At 35.3% G+C, this 16,556-nt stretch overlaps 1 protein-coding gene across 9 annotated transcripts in view; it reads left to right on the top strand.

The window, feature by feature from the left end:
* Positions 1 to 16,556, top strand: part of OXR1 (oxidation resistance 1) — a 266,285-nt gene that overhangs the window by 218,716 nt on the left and 31,013 nt on the right. For all 9 annotated transcript variants that reach the window (XM_051785167.1, XM_051785162.1, XM_051785165.1 and 6 more), the window contains 4 exons: positions 2,751 to 2,935; positions 6,006 to 6,790; positions 10,628 to 10,796; positions 13,824 to 13,986. In XM_051785167.1, the coding sequence (XP_051641127.1) occupies positions 2,751 to 2,935; positions 6,006 to 6,790; positions 10,628 to 10,796; positions 13,824 to 13,986 (1,302 nt within the window). The remainder of the gene's footprint in view (positions 1 to 2,750; positions 2,936 to 6,005; positions 6,791 to 10,627; positions 10,797 to 13,823; positions 13,987 to 16,556) is intronic.

A 16,556-nucleotide genomic window follows, 5' to 3' on the forward strand; every position in this document is an offset into this window, starting at 1 on the left:
TTAGTTTTCTTCATTCCTGGCATCCTGTCTTTAGCTGATGTTTTTTAGGTTCATCGGAGGCACATCTTTACTCATCAGTTTTAGGTGCTGTGATGGAGTGGAAATGAGGCCCATGAGCCTTTGTTTAGAAATTGGTTGTGCTGGAAAAATATAATCTAGGGTTAAAATTTACATATATTATTTACGTGCTGTATTTTCTCATTAGAATATTACGAAGCATTTGTCTTTGACCTGTGTATTTCTGGCCTATTTTCTATGAGCTTGAAGTAGAATTCTGTTTCTAAAGAGTTGTATAATCTGTCGCAGTATCAGTCCATACGTGGGAGAGAAATGAGTATGAACTTGCTCAGATTTGAGTGCCAGGTTTTGAAAATTTAGCATGTAATTTAACCTTTGTCACATGTGGTAGAAATGTCCTCTGGAGTGTTGTCTTATCCTGTCCTTGATAAGTTTTCTGATGATGCAGGATGATAAATTTTCAAAGTTTGCTAGAGAAAACTTAAGATTCATCCTCTGCTTCCCACTCTGGAAGTGATTTTGAAACTCCTAATTAACTGTTTTATAGGGCTTCAGTTGTGAGTCTGTGGCTGCTGCTCATAAACCTAAATCTAGTGAAAGCCTATTTTTCAGTGTGTCTAATTATGCAAAGGGGCTTTCGTTAAGGTGACTGTCATTTCTCACTGTTATTCTGTATGTGTTTGCAGTTGCTTTTAGTTACACCTGTGACTTCCTGGACAACAGAGAGGAATTCTCCAACATGCAGTGGCTGGAACCTGGGAATGTTTGCTCTGTTCATTGCACTTGCTCCTTACTAACTGTTAGAGGCAGGATGTTAAGCACAGTTAGAGACAGGGTCATGTGAATATCCACATTCTGGCTCTAATCTTCCCTTTATAATGATTTTTCAGATTTCTGTCTCAGGTGTTGTAGAGGATTTAGAACTACTGTTTTCTTTCCCACATGTAATATATGGGTAGTGAAAGAATAGAATATTTTGATTGGAAGGGACCTACAATGATTATCTAATCCAGCTGCCATCAAGGCTATGACCTTGTCTCTTCTGTATCAGATCTATAGAATATTAATAAAATTCCACTTTCATGTGTGGTCATTAATAAAAGAACTCAGATATAGAAATGCTGCTGCTTTTTTTTTTGATTATGTACTGAATCTACAGAAGTAATATTTGTTTAAAGAGAAGCAGTTGCTCTTCTGAGAGGAACTGACTTTTACAGTCATGTTAAATTTGTTTTCTAGACTACAGTGGATGTAACAAAATGTTGGCTTCTCTCGACAGTCCTCCTCTTGGGAGGTCCTTTTTGCACCTTGAAAGTCTATTTTGCACCTTGAAAGTGCTGGGAAAGAAATACCAGTGACAATTTTTTTCAGTATCTTGGAATTAGGTAAATACATTCTGCTGACTTTAAAGTCTTTGGTATATATGTTGGACTCTAAAAGACACACATAAAACCTGACTAGGCACTGAACTACTAAAAGGAATCACATCTAGATGCTGGAGCTGCTTCTGAAACTCTTTTCCTTTCTCCGTACTAATGGCAACTTCATTTTTCTCCTGTGAAGGTTGTCAGCTGTCACCTGAGAACAAATTTCTGGAGTTGGGAAGGATTGTAGCTGTGTTTCATACTGCCCTGATATGTCTTCTTGAAATGAAACTGAAAACAAACAATCCCCCCCAATGTACAATGTTTGTAATAACTGTGAATGTTTTATCAGTAAGCTGAATATTTATTAATTTCCTGATAACTTTCAACAGTACATGAAGTGACTCTTTTCCGATTCTTGCACAAATCTGTCCAGATTTGTAGTCTTTAGGATTCAAGATCTGTAACTGAAGGATCCCTGTCATTCTGCTTAAAGCTAGATTTCCTCCAGTTCATAGTTTTAGCTCAAACTGCTGTTTTAACAGTTAAATGAATTTCTGTAGCAGGCAGGTGATGTTGGTGTTGGCATGTGTTTCTAACACTTTTGTTTAAAAAAAGTTCAACATATTGTAAATTACCTTTGTTTTTACAGCTGGATTGTGTAAGAATGCTCCAGTTCATAATATGAATAGCAACGTTAAAATTTTTCATACTCAAAGTTTAAAATCTACTTCATGTACTGCAGCAGTATCATTGTGATTAAATTCATCCAAAATCGCATCTTTAAAAGTCTTTAGTGCTTTTTATTCTATTTCCATTCTGTAAACATATTTGTCCAATCAGTTAACAGGTCCATTAAGTTAGAATGACTTGTATTGGCTACTGTGTTATTTTTGTGTAAAGAAAACAAAGATAAATGGCAGTTTTTGAAGGTCTCTCTTTTTTTGTTCTCTGATTAAATAGCAGAAAGCGAGAAGAGTTAAGAGTCAAGTTTTAGATGATGCTTGAAATTGCTTGCAGACCTACCAGTTAAGCCCTGTGGTTATCTGGGAAGGATGTCTCCTTACCCTCAGAGGAGCTGTTTAGTGTATTCTTTAGGGTGCAAGGGTTTCTTATTTTACTAAAACCAGTTATTGATTAGTTGCGAGGAACAAAACTTTTCTCTGGGGAAAATAGGAGACATTAATTTGCTTCCTCAGAAAAAGTTACATTTCTACATGACTGCAAAACATAAGAAAGTGTATCAGGTTACCTACATTTAAAGATGCTTAAAAAAAAAAAGAACATACCTTTTTCCTACCAAAAAGATAGAGAAGAAGCTGAAATATGAAGGAGAAAAATTACCACTTCTTTTCCCTCTCATTTTAGGGTACGGTCAATGGTGTGCTGCTAGTGACGCCAAATAATATAATGTTTGATCCTCATAAAATGGATCCTCTGGTCCAAGAGAATGGCTGTGAAGAATATGGCATCATGTGTCCAATGGAAGAAGTGATGTCAGCTGCTCTGTATAAGGAAATTGTGGACAGCAAAATTAAGGATTCATTAAGCATGTAAGATAAAATAGTATTTGTAAAGCTTTGAGTAAATTTGAACTGTAACCATATGTTGACCATACAAAAGCAGCAAATGAGTTTTCCTTGTTTTCTTTGTTAAGAAAGAACATCAAAAGTTGACTTGGAAAGACCCTATAGAAAAGTGCAACATAAAAAGTCTTACGTGTGAATCTTCATTGTTTACCATTTTTCACTTGCTTCCCAAATCCTTGTTCCTCTGACAAATGGTTATAGACTCATTTTCTAAGATTTGTATGTGTTTTTATGGGACTAGGAATATATTTATTCCCTTTTGGGCTAGAGGAGGGGCCACATATTCACCTTTAGGTGTAGCCTTGTTTGGTGTAAACAACAAATTTGCATCAGTGAGCTAAACTGATGCTTAGCCTGGCAGGCATTTAAAACCAACTTTAAACAGCATTATTAAAAATCTTCGTTCAGTTCTGTCTGTTGCCTAATTTTTATACTGTTCTCAGAAGTAGGATAAATTCTGTCTTTAAAAACCAAAAAGTATTTAAAAAAATCATCAGGTAAAGGCCCCCTTTTACCTATTTCAACTCATAAAGCACAAACATTTGCATACTACCATGACTATCTACCTTTAACCAAGGTAGAATTGTCTAGGTGTACGAGTGTAAATCTGTTTACTTGATGTGTAAATCTTAAATGCAGCTATTTTAATTAAGGTGAAAAGATATTTAGAACTCTGAAAAATACCATTTTACAGTTCTTATATGTAATACACTAAGCACATCTTTCTTGATAATCTTATTACTTCTGGACATCCAGATATTTGAGTTGCCTCCTACCATTTTTAAGTTCAGTTTTGGCATAGACCTGGTAGTGAACTGGTGTCTTGGCTGCCTGAAGTCATCTGTGTGTTGAAAGAGCAACTGAAGTACATATTGCTGCAGAAGTACTTTGGGGCTTTTGATACAAAATGGGGATGTCTTCAGCATGATGGCTTTTCTGGAAGTTTATTTTCCAGAATGAGTTTTAAAAAGTTGCTCACAGTTCCTACTTCAGTTGGTGTACAGTGGAAGGAATAAGATAATGAAAATTAGATGACTCCTTTTAACCTACCTGTCTGAATCATAATACTGCAGTTGCAAGACAACTTTTTTCCTAGCATGTTTAACTTGTTAACGACTTAGTAATTACTTACAAATCTAGCTTCCATGACCTGTTGATTTTTGTGCTCCTGTAGCACATATTTTCTGTTTTGTTTATAATGTGAATTCATATGGAATGAAAACAACATGTCTGTTTAATAAAAGGTCACACTGCATTCAGAGCCCTGTATGTCCAATTTGATGTATCTTTCATGTCAACTGTATAAACTATTAGATAAAATACTTCTAGCATTTTCTTCAGTCCCAACACCTTTTTACTGTAGCCTCACAAAAAATTTGAGGCATATTTGTAAATTTGAGGGAAAATAAAAATCAAATTTCTCAAGTCTGTAAAAACAGAAGTCCCAACAGCTACAGCTAGATCTGACAAGACCTGTATCTTGAGGTGGTTTAGACTTAAATCATGTTTTCTCACTGTTTTTTTCCTAAATATTCCACTGTTACAATAACCCTCTTTTCTCCCAATTTTGCCAACTGTCAAACCTGCTTAAATTTGGGAAAACCATCTTAGTATTCAGATTATTGATATGGAAAATGATTGTGAACGCAATGGATTCTTTGGTTCTTAAAACTACAATTTTGTGTTGTGTGGTTTCTATATGTAAGCCACAATCTGTGCTGAAACTGGACAAAAAAATATCTGACCACATACAGATGTCTTGGGGTTTTCATGAACCTTAGGTTGTGCTTGTATAAGAGCACCTATTACCAGCATAGTCCTGAAAAATCTAGGAAATGGCCCAGTCTAATAGGTAATAAATTCTAAAGTCTAACCTACATGCTTTATAAGCAGAATTACTCCATCAGCAGCAGCATAATATCGGTTCCACCTTAACACTTAGATAAGAGGGTGCATAAGCTTCTCAAAAACATCCTGAATTTCAGCACTGTCTCACTAATATGACCTAACTGAATAAAGTTTTGTAGAACAGTAGAGTGAATATATTATCCTTCAAGATACCAGATTAGGATACAAGCTTCTTAGAAGTGTTTAATAATAGGTAATGGAAGAGATGATGGGCTTGTGATAGCAAGGAAATTGAGAACTCTAGTCAAAATAAATACGAGAATTTATGAAGGTTATGTACTGCTCATGTTTTTCTTTGGCAACAGGGGAAAAACTTGAGTTCCATAGATGTAGTTGAGCATGTTCACAGTACCGTTCTAGTTCTCTTCTTCTAAAACTCTTAGAATTTCTCATTAGCTCATCTTGAAAGGCAGGTTTGAGTAAGACTATTTGCTATGGGGAAAATCAGTTTTTATGCTTGCTTTTTACTTATATTATTTATGACATCTTCAGTTGTACAAGTAGTTGGGGATTTATTTTGCCAAACAATGGTGTGTTCAAAGTTAGGTACCTGCTGAAGACCTGTTTTAGCAGAAATGCCATGGGCACAATAGTAACATCTATGTTGATGGTACCTGTTGTTCTGCATTGACTGGCTCAGATAGCTAAGGTTAGACCAGATGACTTCTGCCATTCACTTCTTACCTGTGAGCTAGGTGACAACTTCCTCATAGAGTGGGAGAGATCTGTACAACTATACTGGCCTCTTTGGTAGACAAAACTTAAAAGATTGTGGATGGCTTTTACCTTTAGAGGTTATGGTTGTGTGTAGCTCTTTGTTGTTTTTACTTTGGCATTTATTTTATTTTTACACTTTTAAGTGTAAAACAATCTAGTTGGTTTTACAGGAGAGCTTGTCCTTGTGTAAGTAGTGTCATGGACTTGGAAAGTCCTAGCGATGTCGTGCTGGCAAAAGGTCTGCTGTGTTTACTGTTACAGTGTTATATTTTATGCTTGTATATTACTAATGCTCTGGATTAAGTTGTGTTTTAGAGTTTGTTTTTTAAGAGCTTAAACTAAACTTAATAAAGAAATGAGCTTGATATAAAAGGTAACTGTTATAGCAACATTCTTATTTGCCCAACAGAGATGTAGAACAGCTGTCAGTAAGAGAACATTGCCATTCCAAGAAATCTGCAAAGAGCAATACAGATGAAATGGATTCCAGGATGCGGGATACAGGCAATGACAGTGCTAGTACTGCCCCAAGGAGCACAGAGGAGTCTCTTTCAGAAGATGTGTTCACAGAATCAGAACTCTCTCCAATACGTGAAGAACTTGTTTCCTCAGATGAGCTTCGACAAGATAAATCTTCTGGAGCATCATCTGAATCTGTCCAAACAATAAACCAGACTAGTGCTGAATGTTTAACAGTCATTTCAGACTCAAATGAAGCTGCCAGTGACTTAAAGCCCAGTGCTGAAATGGCTGTAAGTGTTAAACAGTTTGGTACCCACTTAAGTTCAGAAAGTGCTAAAATGTCTATAAAGGGGGAACGAGAACCTCCTGAAAATACTACAGATGTCCCCCAGCAGTCATTGCAAAGATCACACAGTAGTGAGGAGCATGGCAAAGAGGCAGAAGTTGACAAGGATCAAGGTTCCTCACTAGGAAAAGAACCAGATAATGAGAAGGAAGAGGAATGTCCACCTTGTGAAGATACCACAGACTCTCAAAAGAAAGAGACAGCTAACAAAGGAAAAGTAGTGGGAGAGCAAACTCAACACTCGGAGACAGAAGTTGAAGAACTCCGCAAGCTCTGGAAGACCCACACTATGCAACAAACAAAACAACAAAGAGAAAACGTGCAACAGGATTCACAAAAAGAAATTAGTCAGAAAACTGTATCTGCAGGAGATGGGCGGTTAGAAGGTGAGTCAATGAGTATTTATGGATACAGTGTTAGCCTTTGGATTGACAAAGTATCACCCTACAGTTCAATAGAATTTTTGCACTTTGTTTTCATTCAGTGTGACACATCTCCCCATGTATCAATTATGTTTCTTATTAGCTTGAAGATACACCAAAGCTAAACGACCTAAAGTAGTGGAGAAAATATTGCTCAGGAAACTGAAAACACAGATAACTTTGTTACTGTAACTTTTCCTCATTGAAATTGTATTTCTGGTCATACTAAATCACAGTATCTTTCTAGGGGAGATTTAAACAAACCTATAAAATCAGGTCTACGATACCTTGGTCACAGTTAAAAATGTTCTTTAGCAATCAGCTAACTTTCACTTAAATTTTGATCACAGTGTACATGTGTGTGAATGAATTTTGGGGACTGAATTGGTTATTTATGGCATGTCTGCCTTGTGATTAAGATTTATGGTGTGAGCAACAAACACCAGAGTCTAACACTGGGTTTGATACTTTAAGTATATTATTTCACTTGCATCTTGTCGTACTTTCATGATGACTAGAACAAGGTTAAACATCCAAAAAACGTTTCTCAAGACAAATAAGAGCTAGATGATAAGAAACTAATGGTATGGATACAGGGAACAACTAGGTTTTATTTCTTGAGTACCTTTTTTCTTCTGCAAAGATCAGGGCCTGGAATTATTAGTTGGAAGTTATCCTGAAGGTCTGTTGAAGTTTTTCATATTGAAAAATGCTGTGCCTTTAAGCAACTTAAATATGCTTCTGTATGTATTTGATTTTGCTTTTTAAAAAAATCATAGGTCACTTTCTGATGCCTTGCTATCTTACTAATGGAGATAAATAAAGTAGTTGTTTTAATTGTGCAATATTTTGGGGGCTAGAAAAAAAATCTGTTTGTATGTGATAGGCATTAAAGATATGTGATGTGCATTTGAAGGTCAAATTTTTTATGTTAATAATTAAAAGTCAAAATTATATTTAATAGAAAGGTACACTCTTTGGTTGATAGAAGTTTGTCTTACACTTCAGAATCTGGTATAATAGTTTTTGTTGGTTTTGTCTTCATTTCGGTTTTTTTTTTCTCCTGTTAAGGAAGTACTGAATTTTGAAATTTGAAGCAGATGAATTGTTACATCATTCTGTAATAAGTTTGACTTTTATGCCTTAAATATTAAAAGTAGTCTTCTGACAAATATGTCAGCTAGCAGCAGTTGCTGATTGTGACTTATAAGAAATGCAGGTACTAAGTGTTCTTTGCTGCAATTGCTGCTTTTCTTACAATTGAATATTATTTGTAATTTGGTTGCATTAAATGCTTTAGTTTTGGTTTTCTGAAATACTTTATCATAATAACTGCAGGTTTTTCATGTGTTATGTGATCTGTACACTCACGGAGTATATACACGGATAACCCAATAGTGTCTGCATACAGTCTCACAGAAGAGTGCTAGAAGGCTGCACATGGTGTTACAGCCTCACTCAAGTTTGAGGGGGTAAAATAGAAAGAAAAAAATTAAAAAAACAAAGGTTCCTTTTTGGAGATTTATACCAATTACTTCAGTTCAACTTCAGTAGGAATTATTACATGTTTGTTATTTTTGCATGCTGTATTAGCAGAATGCAAATAAACCAGTAAATTAAGAATTAATACTTTGCAAGCTAGATAGATTTGGTGAAGCTTCTACAAGTACAATTAAATAGAACCGAGGTAAAAGCATAGATCTGCTCTTTAACTCTTGAAAGCCATCAGACTAAATATGAGAGATCTATTAACAGTAGGACACTAAAAATACTAGGTCATTTAAAATTTGAAATACCATAAACACAGTCAGAATAAAACTCTGAAGTAGTCATACTCTGAGTTTTGGATCATGAAGTTACCTAGACAGTCTTTTAATTTCTTTTATACAACAAGGACTTCATTGATTATTTATTTTTTTTTCTTCTGTGGGATTTTTGAGCATTTAGGGTTTTGGGAACTACTATTTTTTGATCTTTGCAGAGGTCATATGTTTCTGAGTTTGGAATTAATGATCTATTTCTTCTGAATATTGAACAGATGACACAATGCAAGTAGATAATTGTGAGTAGACTAGAATAACTAAAAAGGTCTCCCTTGTATCTGTTTTTAATTCTTTTATTACCCAGAACTCTGTTATACTCTCCTATTTTTACAGACACTTATGTTAACCTCTGGACTGAAATAAAGCTAGATGTAGTTGGTACTTTAGAGAAACTGTAATGGTCTATAGTTTTCTGTTTGTATAAACAAGCTGAAATACCATTAATGACATGTCTGTGTGCTGCTTAGTCAGCTAAGTATTTGCAGAGATTGAAAGGAAAAACAAGAAGCATGAGACACACAATAGCCATTGCTGAAATCCTTTCTCATTAAGTCTATATCAAATATACAAGAATATATTGGTGAACACACCAAAAAAAAGAGCATCTTAAATAGCTCTTTTGAGACTTAGGGGTAGGGCTAAATTGTTTGGTTTTATTCTGTCTGCTAGCTGGAACTGTATCATCCCACTTCTCTGAGCTCAGGGAAGTTATAAACTTCTGTATTTGAAGGACCAAAATACCAGGTATCAGGTCATTTTAGGAGTACTTACCTAACAGTGCCACAGAGTTCATGTGCCAGACCTATGAAACCATCTTTTTGTTTCTTTTTAGTGGTGTTTTTGTTTAATCTGACAATTTACCTTTGAGCATATACATTTATAAAATACTTGCAAATAATGCATGTTATGATTAATTTTCGATACTGTATAAATCAGGTATAATTCTAAAATGTTGACTGAAAATTAGGAGGCGCACATTTAAATAGTTGCTGGGAAAAATATTATTTTGGGGAGCAATGCTATTCTAAACTCTTTGCTGAAAATCTGATTGAGAAAAGATACAGTAGCAATGTTCATAGATCAAGTAGGTGATGTTTTCTGTGTTTAGTGGATTTCTGGTCTGCATAAAAACTGAAGGAGAATTTCAACTGTAGAGAAAAAATGAGTGTCCTATGAAACTGGAACACAGTCTGTATGTACATTTAATACCAGAGCTAGGATAAGTCCTTTGTTGTCATAACTGATGATCAGAACTCTTAAATTTACTCTTTCCTTCCTTCCTTTATAAAAATCTCCTTTGGCTGGAGGATTTGGGCAATTGATCTAGTAAAGAAACAATTTTAAGAAGGCTTCTTCCTTTACCTTGTGCTGACTTTACAATCCAGATCTTGAGGGTAATCATATAACTGTATTAGTTAATTAAATATACTACTGGAGGGAGAAATCTGTACTGTAACATCCAGTATACTTCATCCTGAGATGGTGTTCATGCCATTGAGCTGTTTGATATAGCTAATAAAGTAAAATCAATCCTGTATTAGTAGTGTTAAACTTTTCCTGTTGCAAATGAAAAGTAATGAACAGGTTTGACATGTATGAATCAAGGCAAAGTACATATGTAGAATCGTATCTTTTGCATGCATGTGGTGTATCTGTTTAATAGTGGGAGGGTTGTCTGATTCAGTGATGAGTGGAATGCTTTGAGAATACCTTCTGAATACTTTCAGTCATGGATGAAATACTATCATAATGGGATCTCCAGAAATGAATGTAACAATTGTTGAATGTGTTGTACTCTGAAGTATATTCTGCTGATGCAATTGACATAACAGACAAGTTATATTACTTATACTACCCTGTCTCCCATTACTTGTTTATATGTGTCCTATATACCTGTACTGCCTAATACAAAATTAGTTAGTGATTTGTTAAGCTTTTTTGTACACTGTGGATAAGCTTACTTTTTCTTTATTAACAGGGTCTTCAACTACAAAAGAGAAAAGACGACATCGATCTCACAAGTTTCTGCTTCTCAGGGTTGGAAAACCCATGAGAAAAACATTTGTTTCTCAAGCAAGTGCATCGATGCAACAGTATGCACAGAGGGACAAAAAACATGAGTACTGGTTTGCTGTTCCTCAAGAAAGGTAAGGAGGTAAACTGTAAAAATCAACACTTTGCAATAGGTCTTTGAGCTTCATTTTTCTGCACCATTCAGAATTTTTCAGTGACTGTGTCTATAAAGCATCACAAAAACAGGTCAGCATCTGAGGATATTGTTGATTTGGTTTGTATTTGCCCCTGGAATACCTCATTACCTTACAGAAATTTTACTGATATACTTGAGTTACTTGTAGATTCTCCCAGTAGTTTCTCATGGTATTATTTAGGCTTTTGTTTGTAGCAAGTAATTACTGAAAGAAAGATTCAAGTAAGTGAATCTGTGTATGGTGGAGGAAGTGAGTTCTGCAACAAAGTTTTTATTGTCATTACCTGTGCTTCCCATTATTTAGAAACTTCCTAAAAATTCTCTCTACTTCTTAGAGCTCTGAGTTCAGAAGAGCTAGCTGGGGCTCTTTTGTCTTATCTTCATATATGGAACATGAAACCTTTCCAGGAAGCAAATTAAGTATGTCTACTGGAAAAATATCTAAATTCTTTGCACTCAAAGACATGACATGTCTATGCTCACTTGTACAGTCTTGTATTCTGAAATGATCTTTATTAGGTAACTGTGGCTTATTTTCAACTTGAATGTGATTTTTGGGGTTATTACATCCTTGACAGTGGGGGGAAAAGAAAGAAACAAAAAGCTATCATCTTGTATAAATACTTACTCACAATGATGAAGTCACTTTTCCATCTTTTCTTTTGAGCTGAATGGCATAGAATGTCCAGTTGAGGCACTGCAGTTGAGGACAGATATGGATCAGTTGGAAAGAGCCAGAGGAAAACAGCAAGACTAATTAATGCCTAGAAAGTGTAACATATAAAGAAAATTAGAAGTAAGTGGGGTTCTTTAATCTAAAGGAGAAAAGGTTGATTACAAACATAATCATTTCATACTTAAGTTGGTTGCAACAAGAAAGGCAGTAGTCTTTTTTTCATGTCCTCTGTGAACAGAAATGTGTAGTGGACTGAAGTTACATCAAAGTATTCGAGTTATCCAACAGGTAGAATTGAGTCTACGCTAGTACATCACTAGTCCACTTTTAAACATCACTCCTGCTTCCTCTTAAGTGGAGGAGATGATGCAAATTCTTGAGTCAAATGTCTTGTCGCACTAATTCTGGTGTAGTTAATCCTGTCTGGGCCAGGTATCCTCTTGTCATTACAGTCAACTCAAATTTACTTGTTCTATCAGTGTCATATTTAATTTGAAAACTGATAAATGTTTCACATATGGCAATGATGTCTAGCTCAGTTGATTAAAACGTTTATTGTCTCTGGTTCATTTTCTAATGTAGCAGAGCAAGTACTTACCTTCAGCATAAGGCAGAGTTTCTTACCTGTTTTGGAAGATGGTTCTTAGTTTGCAGTCTGTATCTGATCTTGGAAATTACTCCACCTGTAAAAGGTCTCTCTCTAATTGCGTGGAGAGTATAGTACCAGTTCTTTATTCATTTATTGTGCCCTGTGTTTTTTGTACACAAAAAGTCACATGTCCTCATGTTGGGTTGTTTGTTTTCTTAATTTGGTGTTAACCTTGATGAATGCTACTGTGCGCAGGTAAAAACATTTTAGTGTCAATCCAGTTGCCTTCTTCACCTAGTGGTAGGAGAGAAAAGTCAGTATCTGACAACCTGCATTATTTCAGTGTTCTTAATGTCAAATGAGCTAGTCTGGGAAGAAGCGTTTAAGAGTTCCTTAAGCATCAAGCTTTGTGGGCCTTTATTTTTAGCTGCTGTAATTATACACAATTCCAAGTTCTTGAGAAGTGCTATGACATCTTAAAATTTTTACCTCATTCAGTGCATGAGGAGTCTGCATCTTCTTGTTTTGACTTCTGTAAAAGAATTTATCTAACTTCATGCATCTGAAATATTTTACACTCTCTTACTGCTAGAGAATTTTTTTTTTTTCCTTTCATCAGTGTTGTCCAGGAACCTTAATTTTAACAAGGGTAACTGATTAACTGACCCTGGTTAGAGACTCTTACTACACACCTGTGTGCAGCATCCCTTTAGGCAGAGGCACATGAAAAACAAAACTGCAGTTTTTTGCAGAGATACTGCTCTGCATCTCTTGGTATTCTTCCACTATTCAGTTTTGCAAGGATTTAGTAAGGGGAGGGGGGGCAGAATGTTCAAATATTGTTCTTTAGGCTAATCCAGTATGCAGATTGACTGTAGTCAATATCTTTGAAGAGAAACATAAGGAATAGTCAAATTCTTGTAACCAGAGCCATAAAGCTCTAACTCTGAGTCTCTTTTCCACGATGAAGAGATACTGGTGGATTTGTTGCAGGTCCTTTTTCTTAGTGTTCTGTCTGTGCACCTACAGGAAATATTTAAACAGTACAAACTGACATCTAGTAGGATTGCAAATAACTTTCTTCTGTGAATTTGGGCATTTTACTCTTCCAAACTGGAAAACCATGCCATTTGTGGCAGGTAACTTAAAAGGAGGTAATTTTGAATCGTGGTACTTAATGCAGTCAGAGTAGTCTGCATGCTTTCAGTCTTATTCCCTCATGTCTGTAGTAATTCTCATAATCTGTATAATTTTGGTTATATGTCTTGGGAACGTTCATCTCTTCTTCAGGAGTAGGGAAAACAGACATGCAGGCATCTTTAAATTCCAATTTTGTTTGTTCTTATGTAACTCTTTTTAACTTAAAAAAAAAAATTCTTGGTGTTTTATTTTGGAAGTTGTTTCAGTTGTAAGCAGAGGTTTCCAACGGGACAGAAGTGGTTGAAACCTGTACTTGAATATGAAATCACGGTTACTACATTACCAAATTGCTTCCCGTTTTTCCTCCAGTGTCAGTTTCATATAATTAAAAAGAAAAAAAAAGAACTAACTAGTTCTTGTCAAATATATCTCTAATACCTAGTGAAACATGAAATAGTAAGTATTTTCATTTTAACCTTAAATACTTCATGTTATTAGACAGGATCCAAACGATCACAGAACTTATCTTTCTTCTCCGTATCATTATTTGACTTCTCTAGGACAGATCACTTGTATGTCTTCTTTATCCAGTGGAGTCCAGAGATATATGCAGAAGATACTGGGGAGTCTCTTCGGGAACCTGGATTTATAGTAGTGAAAAAGAAGGAAGAGCCTGAAACTAGTGAAGAATCTACTACTGAAGATGCTGCTAAAGAGTGGGAGGTAAGGAAGAACAGTGTCAAATATTATTTTAATATATTCCAATGAAAGTATTAAAAAAGATAGTGTTAAATACTTTCCGAGAAGAAAAACAAAAGCAGTGTACTATATTAGTCTGATTACTGTGATCATGACTGTTTAATTTATGCCATCCTAATGCTTTGCTCTAACATCAAGTCAGGGCAACATTTCACAATTGCAAGTCATTTTTGCATGAAGCAAATTGTAACTTAAAACTCCAAGTGAAAAGAATGTGAGTATAGCAAAGAAGTTGCAATTTTGATGAAGCAGACATAATATTCAGTCTAGTAAACTGACAGTTTTCTGATACTTACTATTGTATCTAGAATGTTCAGTATTTATTGGTAAGACTGAAAAAAAGGGATGGAGCAGCATAAAAGGAAAGGAACATCTATTAATGACTTGTTTCAATAATTCACTAATTAATTTTTCACTTTTAACTTCTTCGTGCATTAAGACACTGTTGAATGAACTTTAAAAATAAATTGTAACTGGAACTGTCTCAACTTTTTTTATAACAAACACATTTCTCTCATGTGAATCTGTGTCCACTGTGCTTCTATGGACACATCTTTACATGTCTACATGGTTTTGTTTTGTAGTGTACATACAGTTAAAGCACTTGTAGTCTTGTGCCTTCAAGTCTTGGTCAAAAGTTTGATGATTCTTGTCATATATATATATATATTGTGGAAGTATCCCATCAGCACTGTTTGAGTCTCAGGACAGCAATTGCCATCTCTGTAGACTGATCTTCTGTTTTTTCTTCCCCCTACCCCCACCCTGCAATGGAGCACATTGAAATTAAGGAAGTCTACACTTATATTTTATGTAGAGGGTAAAAGAAATTTTAAAGAACTGCAGTAGTCTTAACTACAGGTAGTAGTTTTCTTCTTAGCTCCAAAATGTAGAATCTTAGAACTCTGACTTCCAGCTTACTTACGTGAAGTATTAGACTGTGGCTACAAAACACTCTCTGCAGCTCAGTGATTTTGCAGGAACCATATTTGCTTTCAGACATGGAAATTAGTATCATAAGAATATGTCTTCTGAACCTTCATATTTTCAGCATATGTTTTGCTTGAGTACTTTTACCAGCAGTTATTTTGGTGTTGACTCCTGCTCAAAGCCTTTATAAGTGTTTGATGTTTTGAAACTTGGCCTTTTGGAACATGGGGATCAGTGAAAAGTGATCAATATTATGGTTTAAAGCACAGTATGTCTTTTTTAATGAGCTCTTCAGTAACTTAGCACCTTAATATAATTACAGAATAATTTTCACAGAAAATAGTGAAAATTTGTGTTCATGATTAAATGTTGTAAGTTTTTAGAAGCTATTTCTGAAGATATTTGAGACAATCCGTTTTCTGCAAGTACTAAAAATCTGTAAGTTATTTACCATAGAATGAAGCCACGGCTTAAACCTTTATTTAGGTCTTCTCTGGAAACAGTTGTAGAAGACATATTTCAAAAATATTGTAATTTCTGTGTTATGTGACATTATGTCAAGGTTGGTTTCTTAATATTATCAAATAATTTCTGGATTTAAAAGTTAGTGTGATTAATGAAATGGTTAACTTGATAAAAAAGATGTTATGCAAATACAAGAAATATGGTAATGTGGTCTTTTGTGCATTTTGACTTGAGTAATGTGACTTCCTCTGACTGATTTCTAGCACAAATCTGAAAGTAAAAACTAACTTTTTAATTGGAAATGTTTGACAGTACGAGATGGTTAAACTTGTCATCACATAAAACTGCATTTAGTGGCTTTTAACATATGCTAGAAAGTATCAGTAAATACAGGACACTGTAACTGTTGTCATAGTCATTACTCCCATTGAATTTCAGTCATTATTTTCAATCAATATACTTCCTTCCTTTAACCCAACGAGCTTTTCCTCTGTCCGTTTTTACTCCAGTGCAATCTAAGCAGGTGAACAGTATAACTGAAACCTTTTTGTAGGTATTGGGCTTGAAAACAACCTGCCTTCTTCAGATCACAGGGATGGGAGAATTGGGGTGGAAGGGAAATGGAAAGCAACATCCTGATGTGCAAATACATCGCAAAGTACTGTTGATCTACCAAAAGACTGAGGTAGTGGAGTATCTTTCTATTCCAGAAAGTGTTCTGCCTGTAATTGTAATCATTGTACAATGTCTTAAAATCAGAGAAACAGGAATGAGGGTTAATGGGTTGTTGTAGAGCCAGGTGGGTGTCAGTCTCTTCTCCCAGGCAACCTGCAGCAGGACAAGAGGAAGACACGGTCTTAAGCTCTGCCAGGGGCAGTTTAGGTTGAATATTAGAAAAAATTTTTTTACAGAGAGAGTAATCAGACATTGGAATGGGCTGTCCAGGGAGGTGATGGATTCACTGTCCCTGGAGGTTCTTAAGATGAGACTGGATGTGGCACTTAGTACCATGGTCTAGTGTTGGATCAAGAGTTGGACTTGATGATCTCAGAGGTCTTTTCCAACTTGGTCAATTCTATGATTCTGTGATTGTCTTGAACTTATGTAAATGGGCTTACACCAAAGAAGAGGGTGTTATG

Source organism: Manacus candei, unplaced genomic scaffold (genome assembly GCF_025592945.1).
Source record: "Manacus candei isolate 608988 ecotype Guabito, Panama unplaced genomic scaffold, ASM2559294v1 h1tg000019l, whole genome shotgun sequence".
Taxonomy (NCBI): Eukaryota; Metazoa; Chordata; class Aves; order Passeriformes; family Pipridae; genus Manacus; species Manacus candei.